Source organism: Ornithorhynchus anatinus, chromosome 7 (assembly GCF_004115215.2).
Source record: "Ornithorhynchus anatinus isolate Pmale09 chromosome 7, mOrnAna1.pri.v4, whole genome shotgun sequence".
Classification (NCBI taxonomy): domain Eukaryota; kingdom Metazoa; phylum Chordata; class Mammalia; order Monotremata; family Ornithorhynchidae; genus Ornithorhynchus; species Ornithorhynchus anatinus.
Genome location: NC_041734.1, coordinates 68,534,827 through 68,552,098, shown reverse-complemented (window position 1 = coordinate 68,552,098; position 17,272 = coordinate 68,534,827). Strand labels below are relative to the sequence as shown.

The following is a 17,272-nucleotide window of genomic DNA, read 5'->3' as shown; positions in this document are numbered from 1 at the left end:
TTTCCTGCCCACGAAGAGTTTACGGTCTAGAAGAGGAGACACGTTAATATAAATAAGTAAAATACGAGTGTGTACATAAGTAAATTATCCAGTTACGGTCAAGGCACTGAAAGTTCCAGGCTACTTTGGGGTTGCACTAAGAAGTTGACTTCTCCAAGGGTGATGTCCATTCAGATTCAACCCAATCAGTTGCGGATGACGACGGGTGATTTGGTTTTATGCCTGTCCAGGAGAAATAGTGCCTTAAATGAGTTTTACCGGGCTACTGATAAATTTTGCTACCTGTACTGTCTACTTGAAGGTGCCCTGAGGGGAAAAACCAAAATGGAGAAAGAGGCTTTCTTTATTCTAAGAATAACCTAAACTGTCCTAGACTGTAAGCTCATCATGGGCAGGGAGCGTATCTACCAACTCTTTTGCATCGTACTCTCCCAAGTGCTTTGTACGGTGTTTGCTTTGTGAACCTGGACAAGTCGCCTCTCTTCTCTGGGCCTCAGTTCCTTCATCTGTAAAATGGGGAATAAGTGTGTGAGCTTTATGTGGGCAGGAACTGTGTCCAACCCAATTACCTTGACTCTACCCCAGGGCTTAGCATGTTAGCAAGTGAGTGCTTAACACATACCACCACAGTCAGTGCTCAATAAATACTATCGATTGATTTAATCTGCCTCTCTCGTTGGAGTGAATAGGAACTCACGTGTGCTCTTCCTTAGACCCGAGACTCAGCACCGAGGCCCCGCCCCCCACTCAGAGAATGATCACCCCGAACAAGAGGAAGAGATTCTGGGGTCAGATGATGACGAACAGGAAGACCCGAATGATTACTGCAAAGGTGAGACCTGTGAAGAAAGGAAGGGTTGAGTTTGCGGCACCTCGTTTGTCTCCGGTTTCCTGTGGTTGATATTTAGGCGGCCTTGGGACAGTGTTTGGTCGAGGTCCTGGGCCCGTCTGCCTTTACCTCTCTAAGAGCTAAAGTGCTGCATGTACTTAAGGGATACTGTTTCACGGGTGGTCCGTGAAGACCTCATTGGATGCGGGGGGCGGTGCCTTTGCTTTAGTTTTAGCCTTCTCTGATTCTACAAGATCCTGCATTGGGTAGTTTCTCTTTGCCCTCACTGTTGGGTATTTAACAGTCAGAGACTCCAGCGCTCTCTATGATCGGTACATTCTTACGTCGTAATCGCTTTGGGGAGAGGAGCTGAGGTAACTGGATGTTGGAGTGACTTGCCCAAGCCCATACAGGCGTGGCGCAGTGGAAAGAGCACGGGCTTTGGAGTCAGGGCTCATGAGTTCAAATCCCAGCTCTGCCACTTGTCAGCTGTGTGACTCTGGGCAAGTCACTTAACTTCTCTGTGCCTCAGTTCCCTCATCTGTAAAATGGGGATTAAGACTGTGAGCCCCACGTGGGACAACCTGATTCCCCTGTGTTTACCCCAGCGCTTAGAACAGTGCTCTGCACATAGTAAGCGCTTAACAAATACCAACATTATTATACAGGAGACAAGTGGCAGATTCAGATTAGAACCCATGACCTCTGACTCCAGGGTGCCATGCTGCAGCCCATTCGAGCTGATCTACCCTTTCCCTATAGTGTTAAGTCTGAATTCTGAAAACCAGTTCTCTTGTCTGCTAATTTAAACCAGAGATGTGGAGGTAAGTGGAGTGAGATGAGGGAGGTAGCCATTCTGTGCTACCTGTTTCTTCAAGAAACTTTTTGGGCATCTTTAGGGATTAGCGTCCCAACACGGCCTTCCTCCCGAGGATTCTAATCTATCGAAAGATTGATTCAGGCCTGCGTCACTCAGCCTGGAAAAGTACCTGATGTTTACTTGACTCCCAGATCTATTGAAAGCCGTGCTTTAGGTGGCCGAGACTTTTTAGCAGGCTACCCGAGTGTGGCCTTGTGGCTGCCAGGCAAGACGTTTCTCTTCCGGTGAGGTGAGTTAAAGCCAAAGAAGTAATTTTAACAAAATGGTTACATACCACCTTAGATGTGTGGGGCAGACTGTATCTGATCAGTTTACCCTGATCGACTTTAGTACGTAGCACAGTGCTTGACACATAGTGAGCACATGATGGCCATTGTACCTATTATTAACCCAATGTAGCTTATTTTGTTAAAATAGCTAGAGAGAGAGAGCACATGCCACCTTCGCTTTAATACCCCCTTTCCTACCGAGGTTTGGGAAGAAATGAATAACTTGTCCCTCTCTCCAACCTGGTTATATTTCTTGGCTAGGAAGGGAAAGACCTTTTTTTTTAACCTTTTTGTTTGTGTATGTGTGTGTTTTTTTTGTTTCTGTTTTGTTTTCTGCTTCCAGGAGGTTATCATCTTGTGAAGATTGGGGATCTGTTTAACGGGAGATATCATGTGATCCGGAAGCTGGGCTGGGGACACTTTTCAACAGTATGGTTGTCTTGGGACATACAGTAAGTTTGAATCCTAAGCCAGGAAGTTGGTTTAGGCAGTTTATGGTCAAATAATAATAATAATAATGTTGGTATTTGTTAAGCGCTTACTGTGTGCAGAGCACTGTTCTAAGCGCTCGGGTAGATAGAGGGTAATCATGTTGTCCCACGTGAGGCTCACAGTTAATCCCCATTTTGCAGATGAGGTAACTGAGGCACAGAGAAGTGAAGTGACTTACCCATAGTCACCCAGCTGACAAGTGGCAGAGCAGGGATTTGAACCTATGACCTCTGACTCCCAAGCCCAGGCACTTTCCACTGAGCCATGCTGCTTCTCTAGAGAAGTGTTCATTAGAATTTGATATTTGCCTCACCCTCAATGGCGAAGCACCTATAGATATATCTTTAAATTATATATAATGAATTATTTATTCATATTGATGTCTGTCTTCCCCTCTAGAGTGTAAGCTCATTAGGGGCAGGGAACGTACCTGCTAATTCTGCTGTACTCTCCCAGGAGCGTAGTTCAGTGCTCTACACATTGTAAACCCTCAGTAAATACCGTTGATTCTTTAGTCTCCTTTAAAGTTTCAGACCTTGTGTTCAACATATCGCACTAGTCACAATTACAGTGTTAGTTATGCCAAGGCTAATGAGAGAAACAGCGTGGAAAGAGCACGAGCCTTGGAATGAGAGGACCAGTGCTGGCTCTGCCACTTGCTTGCCTTGAACAGGTCACTTAACTTCTCTGTGCCTCAGTTTCCTCATCTGTAAAATTGGGATTGAATTCCAGTTCTCCCCCATTTTATCATTCCATCAGTCAGTGGTATTTACTGAGTGCTACGTGCGGGGCACTGTACTGAGCGCTTGGGAGAGTACAATACAACAGAATTAGCAGACCCGGTCCACTCTCGTTTTGAGTTCTTGAAGATACGATACTGTTAACCACAGTAATGCAAGCCTTATGTAAACTGATCTAATTGGAATTTTAGAATCAAAAATACAGGACTTTTTCTTAAAAACTGTACTCAGGACAGAAGGAAGAGGAACTAGGGAAAACGAGTTACTAGACTGAAAACTCCATGTGGGCAGGGAACACGTCTACCAACTCAGCTCGTTGTCTAGACTGTGAACTCGTTGTGGGCCCGGAATGTCACTGTTTATTGTTGTATTGCATTTTCCCAAGCACTTTAGTACAATGCTCTACACACAGTAAGAGCTTAATAAGTACGATTGAATGAATGAATTATATAATAATAATGGTGGTATTTAAGCGCTTACTATGTGCCAATCACTTTTCTAAGCGCTGGGGTAGATACAAGGTAATCAGGTTGTCCCATGTGGGGCGCTCAGTCATACTCCCCATTTTACAGATGAGGTAACTGAGGCACAGGGAAGTGAAGTGACTTGTCCACAGTCACACAGCTGGTAAGTGGTAGCGCGGGGATTAGAACAAAGATGAAAACTGAATCCAGTTGTAATTTCCCCAGGTTGGACAGTGAGTTTGATTTTAATAATACAGTCGACTAGACTGTAAGCCCATCACTGGGCAGGGATTGTCACTATCTGTTGCCGAACTGTACATTCCAAGCGCTTAGTACAGTGCTCTGCACATAGTAAGCGCTCAATAAATGCTATTGAATGAATTAATGGTGGGGTATTGTTACTGAGTGAGTTACTCTGGTCTCCAGAAAGCTTTCTAAGATCTTTTGTTGTATGTAATCTGGAGAGCACAGAAATGGGAAGATGATCAAACCGAAAGTTGTCCGGGACGATTGTACTCATCAGTCCATCAATCACTGGTAATTATTGGGTGCTTACTGTGTGAAGAGCACTGTACTGAGCGCTTGGGAGAGTACAGTACAACAGAGTTGGTAGGCACATTCACAGCCCACAACGAATTTACAGTCTAGAGTCAGGTGCTGTAATTTTGAGAGGCTTCTAATTGATACTCAAAGTACTCTAAATACTCTCTTTTTTTATGGTATCCGTTAAGCGCCTACTAAGTGCCAGGCACTGTTCTGAGTGCTAGGGTAGATAGAAGCTGATTAGACTGGACACAGTCCCTGTCCCGCATGGGGCGCACAGTCTTAATCCCCATTTTACAGATGATGTAACTGAGGTCCAGAGAAGAGAAGTGACTTGCCCAAGGTCACACAGTAGACAAGGGGCAGAAGCAGGATTAGAACACGCGTCTTTGTGACTCCCAGGCCTGGGCTCTATCCATTTGGCCATGCTACTTCTCTCCCCAAAGTGTCAAGAATATATAGCTCTATTTAAATATTTCCTCCATGAGATTCTGGCTTTCCATTAGGAATGTTCAACTGTTGTTTTCCTGGTAACAAGAGAGCCAAAGTATAGTTGCTGTCGTCTATAAACAAACACATGATTGGCCAGTTATTCAGATTACAACTAGAAACTTCCTTAGCCCTCTCTGGGAGATTAATTATTTATTTTTCCCAACTGTCGGACTCAATTGCAGCAGTTAATAAGAATTAGAACCTAACAGCAAACTCTAGAAGTGAACAGTTTTCAGTACATATCCTCTTGAGAGAGGGTCTAGAGGAGAAGGCAGACACTAAAATGGAGCAGTGCAGTGCTGTGCTTTGGAGAAGACGACTAATAATAATAGTTGTGGTACTTGTTAAGCACTTATTATGTGCCAGACTCTGCACTAAGCACTGGGGTGGATACAAGCAAATTGGGTTGGACACAGTCGCGGTCCCACCTGGGGCTCACAGCCTTAATCCCCATTTTACAAGTGAGGTAACTGAGGCACAGGGAATAATAATAATGTTGGTATTTGTTAAGCGCTTACTATGTGCCGAGCACTGTTCTAAGCGCTGGGGTAGACATAGGGGAATCAGGTTGTCCCACGTGGACCTCACAGTCTTAATCCCCATTTTACAGATGAGGGAACTGAGGCACAGAGAAGTTAAGTGACTTGCCCACAGTCACACAGCCGACAAGTGGCAGAGCTGGGATTCGAACTCATGAGCCCTGACTCCAAAGTCCGTGCTCTTTCCACTGAGCCACGCTGCTTCTCCAACTGCCCACCCCACACACTCCGCTCCTCTGCCGCCCACCTCCTCACCGTCCCCCGTTCTGACTCCCGGGCCCGTGTTCTGTCGACTGGGCCACGCTGCTTCATCCATTTTACAGCTAATTGTCACCCTTCGGCATCTTCAAGGAGCCATCCCAGATGCAGCACTTGGGTTGCTTTCGTGGGTCATTCAGCCATGATCTTCTATCCTGTATTTCATTTGGAAATCTTAACTCAGGGAGACAGTAGCGAAACCTGCAGAGTGGGGACTTCAACGTAAAGATGAAAAAGATTTTGGCTTTAAAAAGAGCCTTTCTTTGTAGAGACTGAGTATCTCCACATTTTATCTTCACAACCTCCTTGTGTGCTAATAAAGACTAAGCGATTTTGATGCCCGCCCTTTAAAGATGAGGAAATGGAGACTGTACACTTTAAGGTCCCGTCTAGACTTGTAAACTCGTTGTGGGCAGGGAATGAGTCCGAACTGTGTAATATTGTTCTTGCTCAAGTGCTTACTACAGTGTTCAGCATACAGTAAGCACTTAGTCAATTCCATTATTTAACACAAAAAACTTAGGTGATTCTTCCAAAGAATTTTATCCTCACAACATTTTATTTTATTTTATCTTCCCAACATCTTCATGTGTTAGTAAGTGGTTGATGCCCTCCCTTTAGAGATGCGGAAATTGAGGCTACACTCTAAGCTCCTCTCTAGACTGTAAACTTGCACTGGGCAGGGAATGAGTCTACCAACTCTGTTATGTTGTACTTTCTCCTGTGTTTAATGCGGTTTTCTGCACCCAGTAAGGGCTCAATCAATTCTGTTGACTGACTGACACAGGAAATGGAAATGATTCTTCAAAAGAAGCACAAATAATTAGTAACCTAGTCACCACTAGATCTTAGTCTCCCATGGTCAGCTAGTGTTCATTCCACTAGGCTTCAGCGCTGCCCAGGGTATCATACTGACCAAGTGACAAATTGCCATCCTTTAGTGCAGTTTCATAGTTTTCTGCTTCCTACATATCCCCATGTTGTCATGGGTCTTTTTTATTTGTACTTCGCATTAATTGCTGTTCACCATATCTAGGGGAAAGAAGTTTGTGGCGATGAAAGTAGTGAAAAGTGCTGAACATTACACCGAAACAGCTCTGGATGAAATCAAGTTGCTGAAATCGGTAAGTATTGAGTCAGGCAGATTTTTTTTTTCTTTTTTTCCGTGAGGTTGGGTGTCTATTTTCATCCCTTAAAATCTTATGTAGCTTGGGGGGACCCAAGACAACAGTGTCTGCTTGTCCGGTGGGCAAAGTCAAAAAGAAATATGGTAGGCTTCAGTGGCTTCGTCTTTTGATTCATAATAGCAAGGTTCACATCCACTGGGGAGTAGAGGAAGGGTGGTCTACTATAGTAATACTTCAGCCAAAGTCCTCCTTGGTTGCTGTGGCAAAAGGAAGTTCAGGGTGAGTAAATAAGCCTTCTTTCCTAGCAACTGGCATATCCTTTTGCTAATAACCTCCAGGTCACATCACCTTAGCTTTCGCCCTCATTTCTGGCGAGAGAAGCACCTAATGTCCATTCTCTCATTTGCGGCTCAAGACCGAGGTTTTGGTCTTGTAATTTCTTACCGTCAGCAGCGGCCGTATTTATCGAGCACCTTCTGGGCAGAACATTGTACTAGGTGCTTGACAACGTGCACTGGAGATAAAAAGTATGGTTCTTGCCCTAAGTGTAAGGGAAGAGACAGGGAGATGCAAATTAAAAACCTGTTAGCACTGCATCTTTGCTCTTACTTTGGGTCCTAGTGGATCTATTGCTTGCGACGAGGCGGGTGAAACAAAAGTAGGTCATTAAATACAATGAACAGATCCACACGTAAGTGATAAGGGTGAGTGATTGGGATGCGAAAATTTATGTTTGCCAGGTAATGTGTCTCCTGGAGACCAGAGCCTTTGTAGGGAGGGGAGGAGTGGCTGTGCAGGGTGAAAGGCATGAGCGAATAGTCAATCAGTGTTATTTACTGATCACGTACCGTGTGGGCAGAGCACTGTACTAAATGCTTGGGAGAGCACAATACACCAGAGTTGGGAGACAAGTTCCTGCCTACGAGGAGCTTAAAGTTTAGAGGGGCATCATAATCTAATAAAAAATCTAATAAATCGGAAATGAGATAATTGAATGAAATATGGTTAGAAGGTAAATTAGGAAGGAGCAAAGAGGTCAAGCTGGGGTGTAGTGAAAGAAAAAAAGTAGCTACATAGATAGCCTTTGTAGGAAGGAGAGAGCAGGTGGAGAGCTTTAAATTGAGCGTTTAGGAGGTTTTGTCGGACACCAAGAAAAATGGGCATTTTGAGGAAAGTGATGTATTCTGCCCAACGTTTTATCGATTTGACCCAGGCGTCTATCGTCATCATCAGTGGTATTTATTGAGCACTTAATGGTGTGCAGAACACTGTGTTATGTGCTTGGGGAAGTACAGTTCAGCAGAGTTGGCAAACACTTTCCCTGCCCACAGTCTAGAGAGAGAGGCAGACATTAATAAAAATAAATAATGTATAGGTAGGCTGAAGCAGGGAGAAGCAGGAGCCAGGGAGACCAGTATGAGGTCACACTAATCCAGTCGGAAATTGACTGAGATTTGAGCCAAAGTGGAGACTGTAAGAGTGCAGAGGAGGGGGAAGATCTGGAAAGTACTATAGAGAAGTAACTGGCAGGATTGACTGAGAGAAGCAAAAGGCAGACTGGAGATTTAAAAAAACAAAAACCAAACCCTTAAGGTTTTGACTGAGAGAAGCGAAAGGCAGACAGAAGATTAAAAAAAAAAACCCAAAAACAAACCCATAAGGTTTTGAGCTTCCGGAAGGAGGAAGATAGTGGCGGTTGTGACCGTGACAGAAAACCAGGAGGAGGGGTAGGCTCGGAGGTAAAATGAGGAATTCCGTTTTTGCCATATTGGGTTTAAGGTGTCCACCGGTTTGACATGTAGAGGTACTGTGGAGGCGGGAGGAAATATGACATCGTAAAGCAAGTTGAGAGGCCAGGCCCGATGGATCGATTTGGGAGCCGTCTCCATAATGGTGGTAACGGAGCCTGATGAGTGGCGCTTCTGTTTCCTCTGCCGTATAATGGGGTTCAAATCACCCTTCTCCCTCCCATTGAGACCGTGAGTCCCCATGTGGGACAGGGACCTTGTCTCATCTGATGGTTTTGTATCTACTCCAGTGCTCAGTACAAGGCTTGACACATAAAGCCGGTGACTGAGTAGGATAGGTATGAGACAGGACGAGTGTAGGGTGAGAAAAGTGGAGGACCTAGAAGAGAGCGTCTTAGGACCTCCACAGTTGAAGAGCGAAGGGAGGAAGAAGAGCCAGCAAAAGAAACCACAAAAACATTCAGAGAGGTAAGAAGAGAACCAGTAGAGGACTGTGGCCGTGAAACCTCGGCTGGCGAGAATGTCTTTTGTCATCAGAGGCAGCCGAGAGAGAGGTCAAGGAGAAATTGAGTCTTGTTGAAATAAAGCCTTTGGAGATGCTTAGGAGCCAGGGCCAAATGGAGTGAAATCAGGATTACAGGGGGTCAGGAAGGCAGCAGTTGGATACAGCCCATTCGGGGAATTTGGATGAGGACAGAAGCAGAGAGAAAAAGCAGTAGCTAGAGGGAGTGGTGGATCAAGAGAAGATTTTTGGAGATTTGAAAGAGACTAGACCTAGTTTGAAAGCAGAGGGGAGGGAGCCAGAGAGGTGTGAACACACATTTTTGGGAGAGACGATGGGATCCATGGCACAAGTATGGGAGTTAGATTTTAAGATGAACGGGGAGACAGGGTGGAAGGGGGCGGGGGGGCAGAAGGACTTTGAGGAGTTGAGGGGAGCCAATTCAAGCTGGTAGGACAGTGCTCCGCACATAGTAAGCACTCAATAAATACAGTCAGTCGAGTAGCCTTTCTTGACCAGATATCGTCTCTTCTCCTCTTAGGTCCGCAACACTGATCCCAATGATCCCAATAGAGAGATGGTGGTTCAGCTGTTAGATGACTTCAAAATCTCAGGAGTGAACGGGACCCGTATCCTTTTTAAGAAACAATTGTAAGATTAGAAGTGCTTAACTGTGGAGATTTATTTGGCAGTAATAATAATAATGTTGGTATTTGTTAAGCGCTTACTATGTGCCAAGCACTGTTTTTAAGTGCTGGGGTAGACACAGGGGAATCAGGTTGTCCCACGTGGGGCTCACAGTCATAATCCCCATTTTACATATGAGGTAACTGAGGCACCGAGAAGTGAAGTGACTTGCCCAAAGTCACACAGCTGACAAGTGGCCGAGCCGGGATTCGAACCCATGACCTCTGACTCCAAAGCCCGTGCTCTTTCCACTGAGCCACGCTGCTTCTCAATAATGTTGGTATTTGTTAAGTACTTACTATGTGCAGAGCACTGTTCTAAGCGCTGGGGTAGACACAGGGGAATCAGGTTGTCCCACGTGGGGCTCACAGTCTTCATCCCCATTTTACAGATGAGGTCACTGAGGCATAGAGAAGTTAAGTGACTTGCCCACAGTCACAGCTGACAAGTGGCAGAGCTGGGATTCGAACTCATGACCTCGGACTCCAAAGTCCATGCTCTTTCCACTGAGCCACGTGGGAAGGGAGCAATATTATGCAGCATTTGTATTGTAAAGGCAGACTGGAATGAAACCACTTTCTTTCATTGGCCTTTAAACTGCCAGCAGGACTCTCTTCAGATTGATGCTGACTGTGTGGGGCATGAGAAGCGGCACAGCCTAGTGGGAAGAGCACAGGCCCGAGAGTCAGACGATCTGGTTTCTGGTCCCGGCTCCGCCACTTGTCCACTGTGTGACCTGGGGCAAGTCACTTCACTTCTCTGTGCCTCAGTTACTTCATCTGTAAAATGGGGATTCAGAAAGTGATCACTATGTGGGACCGAGACTGTGTCCAACCGGATCATTTTTTACATCCCAGTGCTTAGTAAACTGCCTGGCACATAGTAAGCACTTAAATACCATTATCATTGTTGCTGTTATTATTATTAATAATAATGATAATGGTAATATGGATGAGCCAAACTGAGTGATGCCTTCTTACGTCCTTTATGACCTCTAAGCTACAAAAAGAAAAATCTTCTCCAGGGTGATGAGGGTTTTTCTTCTCTCCTTTTCTGGGACTAATCAAGCTAAATGAATGCTTTTTATAAACGTATCAAGAGACAAAAGAGGGGCCTGGGGCACAGGTCCTCACTGCACAGGGGTGATGGCTTCCAGTTGTGTTTGAACTGGACTCCTGGCTCTGCTCATCTCAGGGCTCTGAAGAGACCTGTTACCGATCAGGGCTGAAAAGACCCAGGATTGCTCTCAGGCCTGTTGGTTTCTTGAAGCTTGTTCCAGTCAATCAGTGGTATTTATTGAGTGCTAACTGGGTGCAGAGCACTGTTCTAAGTGATCGGGCAATTACAAAACAGCACAGTTGGTAGACAAGTTCCCTGCCCATAATGAACACCCCCTGCCCCTGCACACTCCTCCCCTGCCCACCCTGGGACCCCCAAGAATCCCTGCCCCCATTCATATAGAAAAGCTAACATCCATGGGTGGGGGAGAAACATTAGCATATATGTTTGGGAAAGGACCTTATGTTATTAGGACTAGATGAAATCTTCAATCTTGAAAAATTGAATCAATATTTTTTTAAGATGAATTGAAAATGTACTTTTTCTTTAAGCCACTTAAGATTAATGATTTACTATCTTGTGCACAGTAGCTGACACCAGGAGCAAAGGAAGGTTTCTGAAAATCTCATAGCTGGTGGTAAGAATCAAGGACTTTGGGGTTTAACCGAACATGGCCCTTTCTTGTTTCAAGCTGAGCAATGTGATGGTGCACGAAGGGAACCACAGGATGGCACTAGAATAATGACCAATTCTGTCATCTAACTGTAGAAGAACATTTTGTGATATTCGCTGTCTTGGCCAGTGGAAATGGGAGTTGTCCTAAGAATGATCACTGTTTATGATCCTTTTACTTTTAGCTTGGAGTTTGCCGCACTTCCTTTTTAACTAAATGAAGCCCAAGAAGATTTCTTCTAACTTAATAGATTAGATTTAGCCGGGCATAAGAGAAGGAAAATAACTCAGTAGAAAACGAATCTTAGTAAGTATGTGTACCCATAATTGAAAGAGTCCAGGCCCGTGAGTCAGGGGATCTTAGTTCTTATCCTGGTTCTATGGCTTGCTTTGCGACCTTGGGCGAGTGACTTCATTTTTCTGTGCCTCAGTTTTCTCATCATCAGTCCCTCTTCTCCCTCCTACTTAGACTGTGAGGACCTGATTATCTTGTATCTACTCCAACGCTCGGTATTCTGCTTGACGTTTAGTAAGCGCTTAAAGTCGTTTTGGTTATGATTAAGAAGATAATTTCATTTTTTGCATTCATGGTAATATCCAAGGAAAAAGGCATTGCACAGAAAGATGGCCTCTGAGTTAGAATATCATACCAAATTGAATTAGGCTGTGGTAGCACGATTTTACGATCAGGCACAGGTCACATCTTTTCTGGCTTTATTCTTCATTTGTAAATAGAGATGAACTATCCCTTGATCATGGAAATTAGAAACAAATTATAAAATGCTTAGATAATTCAGAAGTCAAAAGCTACATGAATTCTCAAATCTTAATGGGCTCACTCTTTTAATCTGGGTTGTGCCAGGGTAATATTAGGTGAACAACACTGAGCATACTTAAATTGGCTCTGTTGTGTGATGGAGAAGTTAAAAGGCTAGTTTATAGCCTCCTCCCTGGGAAAGAAATGTACTTTAACACCTATAATTCTCCTTGTGGAATAAAGTCATTTGGTTTCCTCATGTTCTAGAACTTTCATTTTTGAGAGAAGACATGCTCTCCTTGAGTGTTTCCATGGTGGATGCGTGTGTGCGGCGGGCGATGAGCCGCAAGTGTGTAGCTCGATGTATCCCGATAGATTGTATCCATGTGTCTCCTCCATTTTACCCTTGACGCATTTACAGACATTTGTATGGTGTTTGAAGTATTGGGTCATCACCTGCTCAAGTGGATCATCAAGTCAAATTACCAAGGGCTTCCCCTCCCCTGTGTCAAAAGAATCATCCAGCAGGTATGTGTTCTGGTTCTCAGGCTTTTTTTGTTTGTTTTGTTTTCGATACTGTCAGGTATTGTCTGTTGTCACGGATGTAGAACTGTCTATTTTTTATATTGTACTGAAAGTAAACCAACTCTGAAAATCAGTTCTCTGTCTGAAATTCTCCCTTGGCCCCTGAGGATCAATCAGTGTTTATCTGAAACAAACCAAAAAAAAATGGGCAAAATTTGAACAGCGATCTTGAGGGGAACATTCTCCTTTCAACACAGAACAATGTTTAAAATATAAAAGTCAATCAGTGCTTGGCTTCAAGTTTTACCAGATGGATTGGTATGTGTTTTGTTGTATTGTTTAACCATGCTTTCGGATTAATGCCATTTTAGTTTTATATTAAAGTTCAGTTGAACGAAAGCAGATCTAACTTTGCAAACCTTCCACGTGCCCATTTCCTGCTTTTGAATGGCAGCGTGACGGGCTCTGTGACCTCATTGTCTGAAAACCTGGAGGTTCACCCCTAAGGGATTATGCAGCTTTTCATAATGCGGTGTTAGGACGTTAAATTATTATTAACACTTTGATGAATAGCCTCTCCCTCTCCTCCCCTGCTTCAGTTACAGCTGTCGTCCTAATAATAATTCTTGAAGGGTCAGGAAGAGGTGCTCTCGTCTGTAGGCAGGGGCAAATGCAGTATAATAACGATTATACTAGAGTCTAGGTGGGCCTACTGTTTCAATGGCATAATCTGGTCTAATTGCGTAGCATCCGTTTTCACAAGACGTTCCATTTTTCTTTAGCGAGGGACAGGTGATAGTGTCCGACAGATGAGGAAGTTAAGGTTTAGAGAGGGTATAGTGCTTTCGGTGAAGGTGGGGCAGTGGTGGAGATGGGAGATGGGTAGAACGTGCGGATCTCTTGGCTCTTCAGCCGATCCTGTGACTGGGAAATCCCATGATAAAAGGAAACCACCCTAAAAAGGACCACATCTCAGGTTGAATTTGGAACTCATCCCCCTGCACGTAAAGTAAGATGATCGATCCACGGTGGGACTCATGTCCCAGACTTCCCAAATAGAATTGGGTTCGTAAACTTTGAAAAATGTCCTTCATCTTCCTAGCCTGGTAGTTGTCACTGTTTTTCAATCAGTGGTATTCACTGAGCCCTTCCTGTGTGCAGAGCACTGTACGAAGCGTGTGGAAGAGTACTTCATTTGATTGTATTTATTGCACATTTACTATGTGCAGAGCACTGTACTAAGCGCTTGGAATGTACAGTTCGCCAACAGATAGAGACAATCCCTGCCCAACAATGTGCTCTTAGTCTAAAAGGGGGAGTACAGCAGAACAGAGTTGGTAGACATGTTCCCCGCCCCCACAATAAGCTTACAAGTCTAGAGGGTGAGACACATTAATATAAATAAATGAGATATGTATGTAAATAATTATGGTATTTGCTGAATGCTTACTATGTGCCAGGCACTGTACTAAACACTGGGGTGGATACAAGCAAATTGGGTTGGACACAATCCCTGTCCCACATGGGGCTCACAGTCTCAATCCCCATTTTCCAAATGAGGTAACTGAGACGCAGAGAAGTGAAGTGACTTGCCCAAGGTCACCCAGCAGACAAGTGGCAGAGCCAGAATTAGAACCCATGACCTGACTCCCAGGCCTGTGCTCTATCCACTCTGTCATGGTGCTAGGATGGAGTGAATGCCAAGCACCCAAAGGGTACAGATGTCTGTCTCCCCCTCTCTAGACTGTAAGCTCGTTGTGGGCGGGGAATATGTCCATTTATTCTTGTATCGTTCTCTTCCAACCGCTTAGTGCAGGATGAATCCAAGTATATAGACGGTGCAGATGGGAGAGGGAGTCGGGAAAAAGAGGACTTAATTGGGGAAGGCCTCTTGGTGGAACTGTGACCTCAATAGAAGCAGCGTGGCTCAGTGGAAAGAGCACGGGCTTGGGAGACAGAGGTCATGGGTTCGAATCCCAGATCTGCCACTTGTCAGCTATGTGACTGTGGGCAAGTCGCTTAACTTCTCTGTGCCTCAATTACCTCATCTGTAAAATGGGGATTAAGACTGAGCCTCATGTGGGACAACCTGATTACCTTGTATCTACTCCAGCGCTTAGAACAGTGTTCTGCACATAGTAAGCGCTTAACAAATATCAACATCATCATCAATAGCATCTCTTTTCTGTTTGTTTTAAGCTTTCAGGAAAACCGCCAAAATTTCATACCAGGAATCGATTTTACATAACGATTCAATTGTCCACAAAATAATTGGTCCCCCAGTTCCCATCTGTCCAATCAAGATCCCTCCAATTGATGACTCTTTCGCTTCCATCTTCAGGTCCTGCAGGGTCTGGATTATTTACATACCAAGTGCCGTATCATCCACACGGACATCAAGCCGGAAAACATCCTCCTGTCGGTGAACGAGCAGTACATCCGCAGGCTGGCCGCCGAAGCCACGGAATGGCAGAGATCGGGCGCTCCCCCCCCTTCTGGCTCCGCAGGTGGCTTTTCCCTCGGAGCCACCGGCCGCTCTCCCGAGAGGCATTTTACCCCGTTCGGGGAGCTCCCCCAAGTGGGCCTGGGGCAGGGAGGGTCAGATGGCTGTTTGATCCTGCCCCCGCCCACTCCTGACCCTTTACACCCCTTGGGATGGTAGGGTCCCCGCTCATGTCATTTGGTTAGCAGGGATTCCGATGGCCGGGAAATGGACCTGTTGCCCCATTAGTGGTAGGCGAGAGCCTGACAGCCGAAACCATATCTAGACGGCAGCGCTGTGCTCGTCCCTCCATCAGAGCGCAAGCAGTGTCGGAGAACTGGGTCAAACAGACCGTCTGTTCGACCCAGGATTCGGTCTCTGACGGAGGCAGCACAAAATGGTGGGGATGGGATTCAGAAGGAACTGGGTTCCTCTTCCCAGCTCCACCTTCTGTCCGCTGCGTGACCTTGGACAAGTCACTTCACTTCTCTGGGCCTCAGTTACCTCATCTGTAGAATGAGGATTGACAGGGAGCCCTGTGCGGGACAGGGACTGTATGTCCAACCTGATTACCGTATATGTACCCCAGAGCTTAGAATTGAAAAGCAGTGTGGCTCAGTGGAAAGAGCCCGGGCTTGGGAGTCAGAGGTCATGGGTTCTAATCCTGGTTCCGCCACTTGTCAGCTCTGTGACTTTGGGCAAGTCACTTAACTTCTCTGGGCCTCAGTTACATCATCTGTAAAATGGGGATTAAGACTGTGAGCCCCACGTGGGACAACCTGATCACCGTGTATCCTCTCCATCGCTTAGAACAGCGCTTTGCACGTAGTAAGCGCTTAACAAATGCCATCATTAGTATTATTATTATTATTAATAGTGCCTGGCAGATAGTAAGTGCTTAACAAAAGCCATTTAAAAAATTCCTCTTGGGTGGGTTGCACCATTTTACACCCTTAGATTTTTCTGCCCATTAAGGATCTCTCACCAAGCCATTCTGGAACTTAGTGATATTTTCTGCCTGCGTAACTTTCTGCCATTACAGATTCCTCAGGCTCATCTCCTGCTATTGATTGCATTCCTCCCCCTTCAGTGGGGTTGGTGGGATTTTGCGAACGGTTACTTCTGCGTTCACCCGTCCCACCCTATTCATGATTTTGCAGGCTTCAGTCACGTCCCATTCCTCCCCCACTGAAGCCTTCATCATTCCGGGCTGAAGAGCCTTAATCTTTTCGGTCGCATATAATCCCAGACCTTGATTTTTGTGGCTGCCCTTCTGGATTCGTTTTTCCAGTGCTGTTATCGTCGGTGTCATTGTTGGTTATCGGGGTGTCAACCACAGAGTTTATTACAGTGCCTGGCACGTGGCACTTAGCAAATGCCGTTTGAAAAATACCGTCACCCATCGTCGCAGGAGAAATGATAAAAGGGGGAGTCCCACTTTCCCCTTCCATCCTCCTGTCCACTCCCAGCTGATGTTCACCAGACCTTGGGTGTGGAATCTGTGGTTTGGATAGTGGTCTGTTTTACTAAATGTTTTTCTTTCCTTTCCAGTTAGTACTGCTCCCCAGCCCAAACCAGTAAGTATATTGGATTTGGCTACTTAACTATGGGCCTTGTTTCTTTGACTTAGTTAGGGAAGCAAGAAACCTCAGCTGTCCACAATCTTTTTCCCCGCTTGGCAGAAAAATCTTCCCCCAGAGCTCCCCAGGCTGCCTCAGATGTCTTTTGCTCTGGCTAAGGTTACGTTTAACTGGATTTGAGACAATCCAGAGTCCAGAATGCACTGTGGAGTAGTGGAAGAAACAGGATTGGGGGTTCTAGTCCTGGCTTTTCACTTAGGTGACCTTGGGCAAGTCACCTAACTTCTCTGGGCATCAGTGTCCTCATCTAAAGTCCTTCCTCCTCTTTAGGCGGTGAGCTCCATGTGGGACAGGGACTTTGTCCCATCCGATCGTGTTGGAGCCAGCCCGGCGTTTAACACAGTGCTTAATCTATGTCAAGTTGCATAGAGAAGCAGTGTGGCTCAATGGAAAGAGCACGGGCTTGGGAGTCCAGGGGTCATGGGTTCGAATTCCAGCTCTGCCACTTGTCAGCTGTGTGACTGTGGACAAGTCACTTAACTTCTCTGTGCCTCAGTTACCTCATCTGTAAAATAGGGATTAAGACTGAGCCTCACCTGGGACTACTGATTACCCTATATCTACCCC

General features: G+C 45.4%; 1 protein-coding gene across 5 annotated transcripts in view; it reads left to right on the top strand.

The window, feature by feature from the left end:
- SRPK1 (SRSF protein kinase 1) overlaps positions 1-17,272 on the top strand; it is a 59,019-nt gene that overhangs the window by 21,622 nt on the left and 20,125 nt on the right. For all 5 annotated transcript variants that reach the window (XM_029068700.2, XM_029068701.2, XM_029068695.2 and 2 more), the window contains 7 exons: positions 714-832; positions 2,322-2,430; positions 6,543-6,630; positions 9,425-9,512; positions 12,480-12,586; positions 14,925-15,090; positions 16,617-16,642. In XM_029068700.2, the coding sequence (XP_028924533.1) occupies positions 714-832; positions 2,322-2,430; positions 6,543-6,630; positions 9,425-9,512; positions 12,480-12,586; positions 14,925-15,090; positions 16,617-16,642 (703 nt within the window). The remainder of the gene's footprint in view (positions 1-713; positions 833-2,321; positions 2,431-6,542; positions 6,631-9,424; positions 9,513-12,479; positions 12,587-14,924; positions 15,091-16,616; positions 16,643-17,272) is intronic.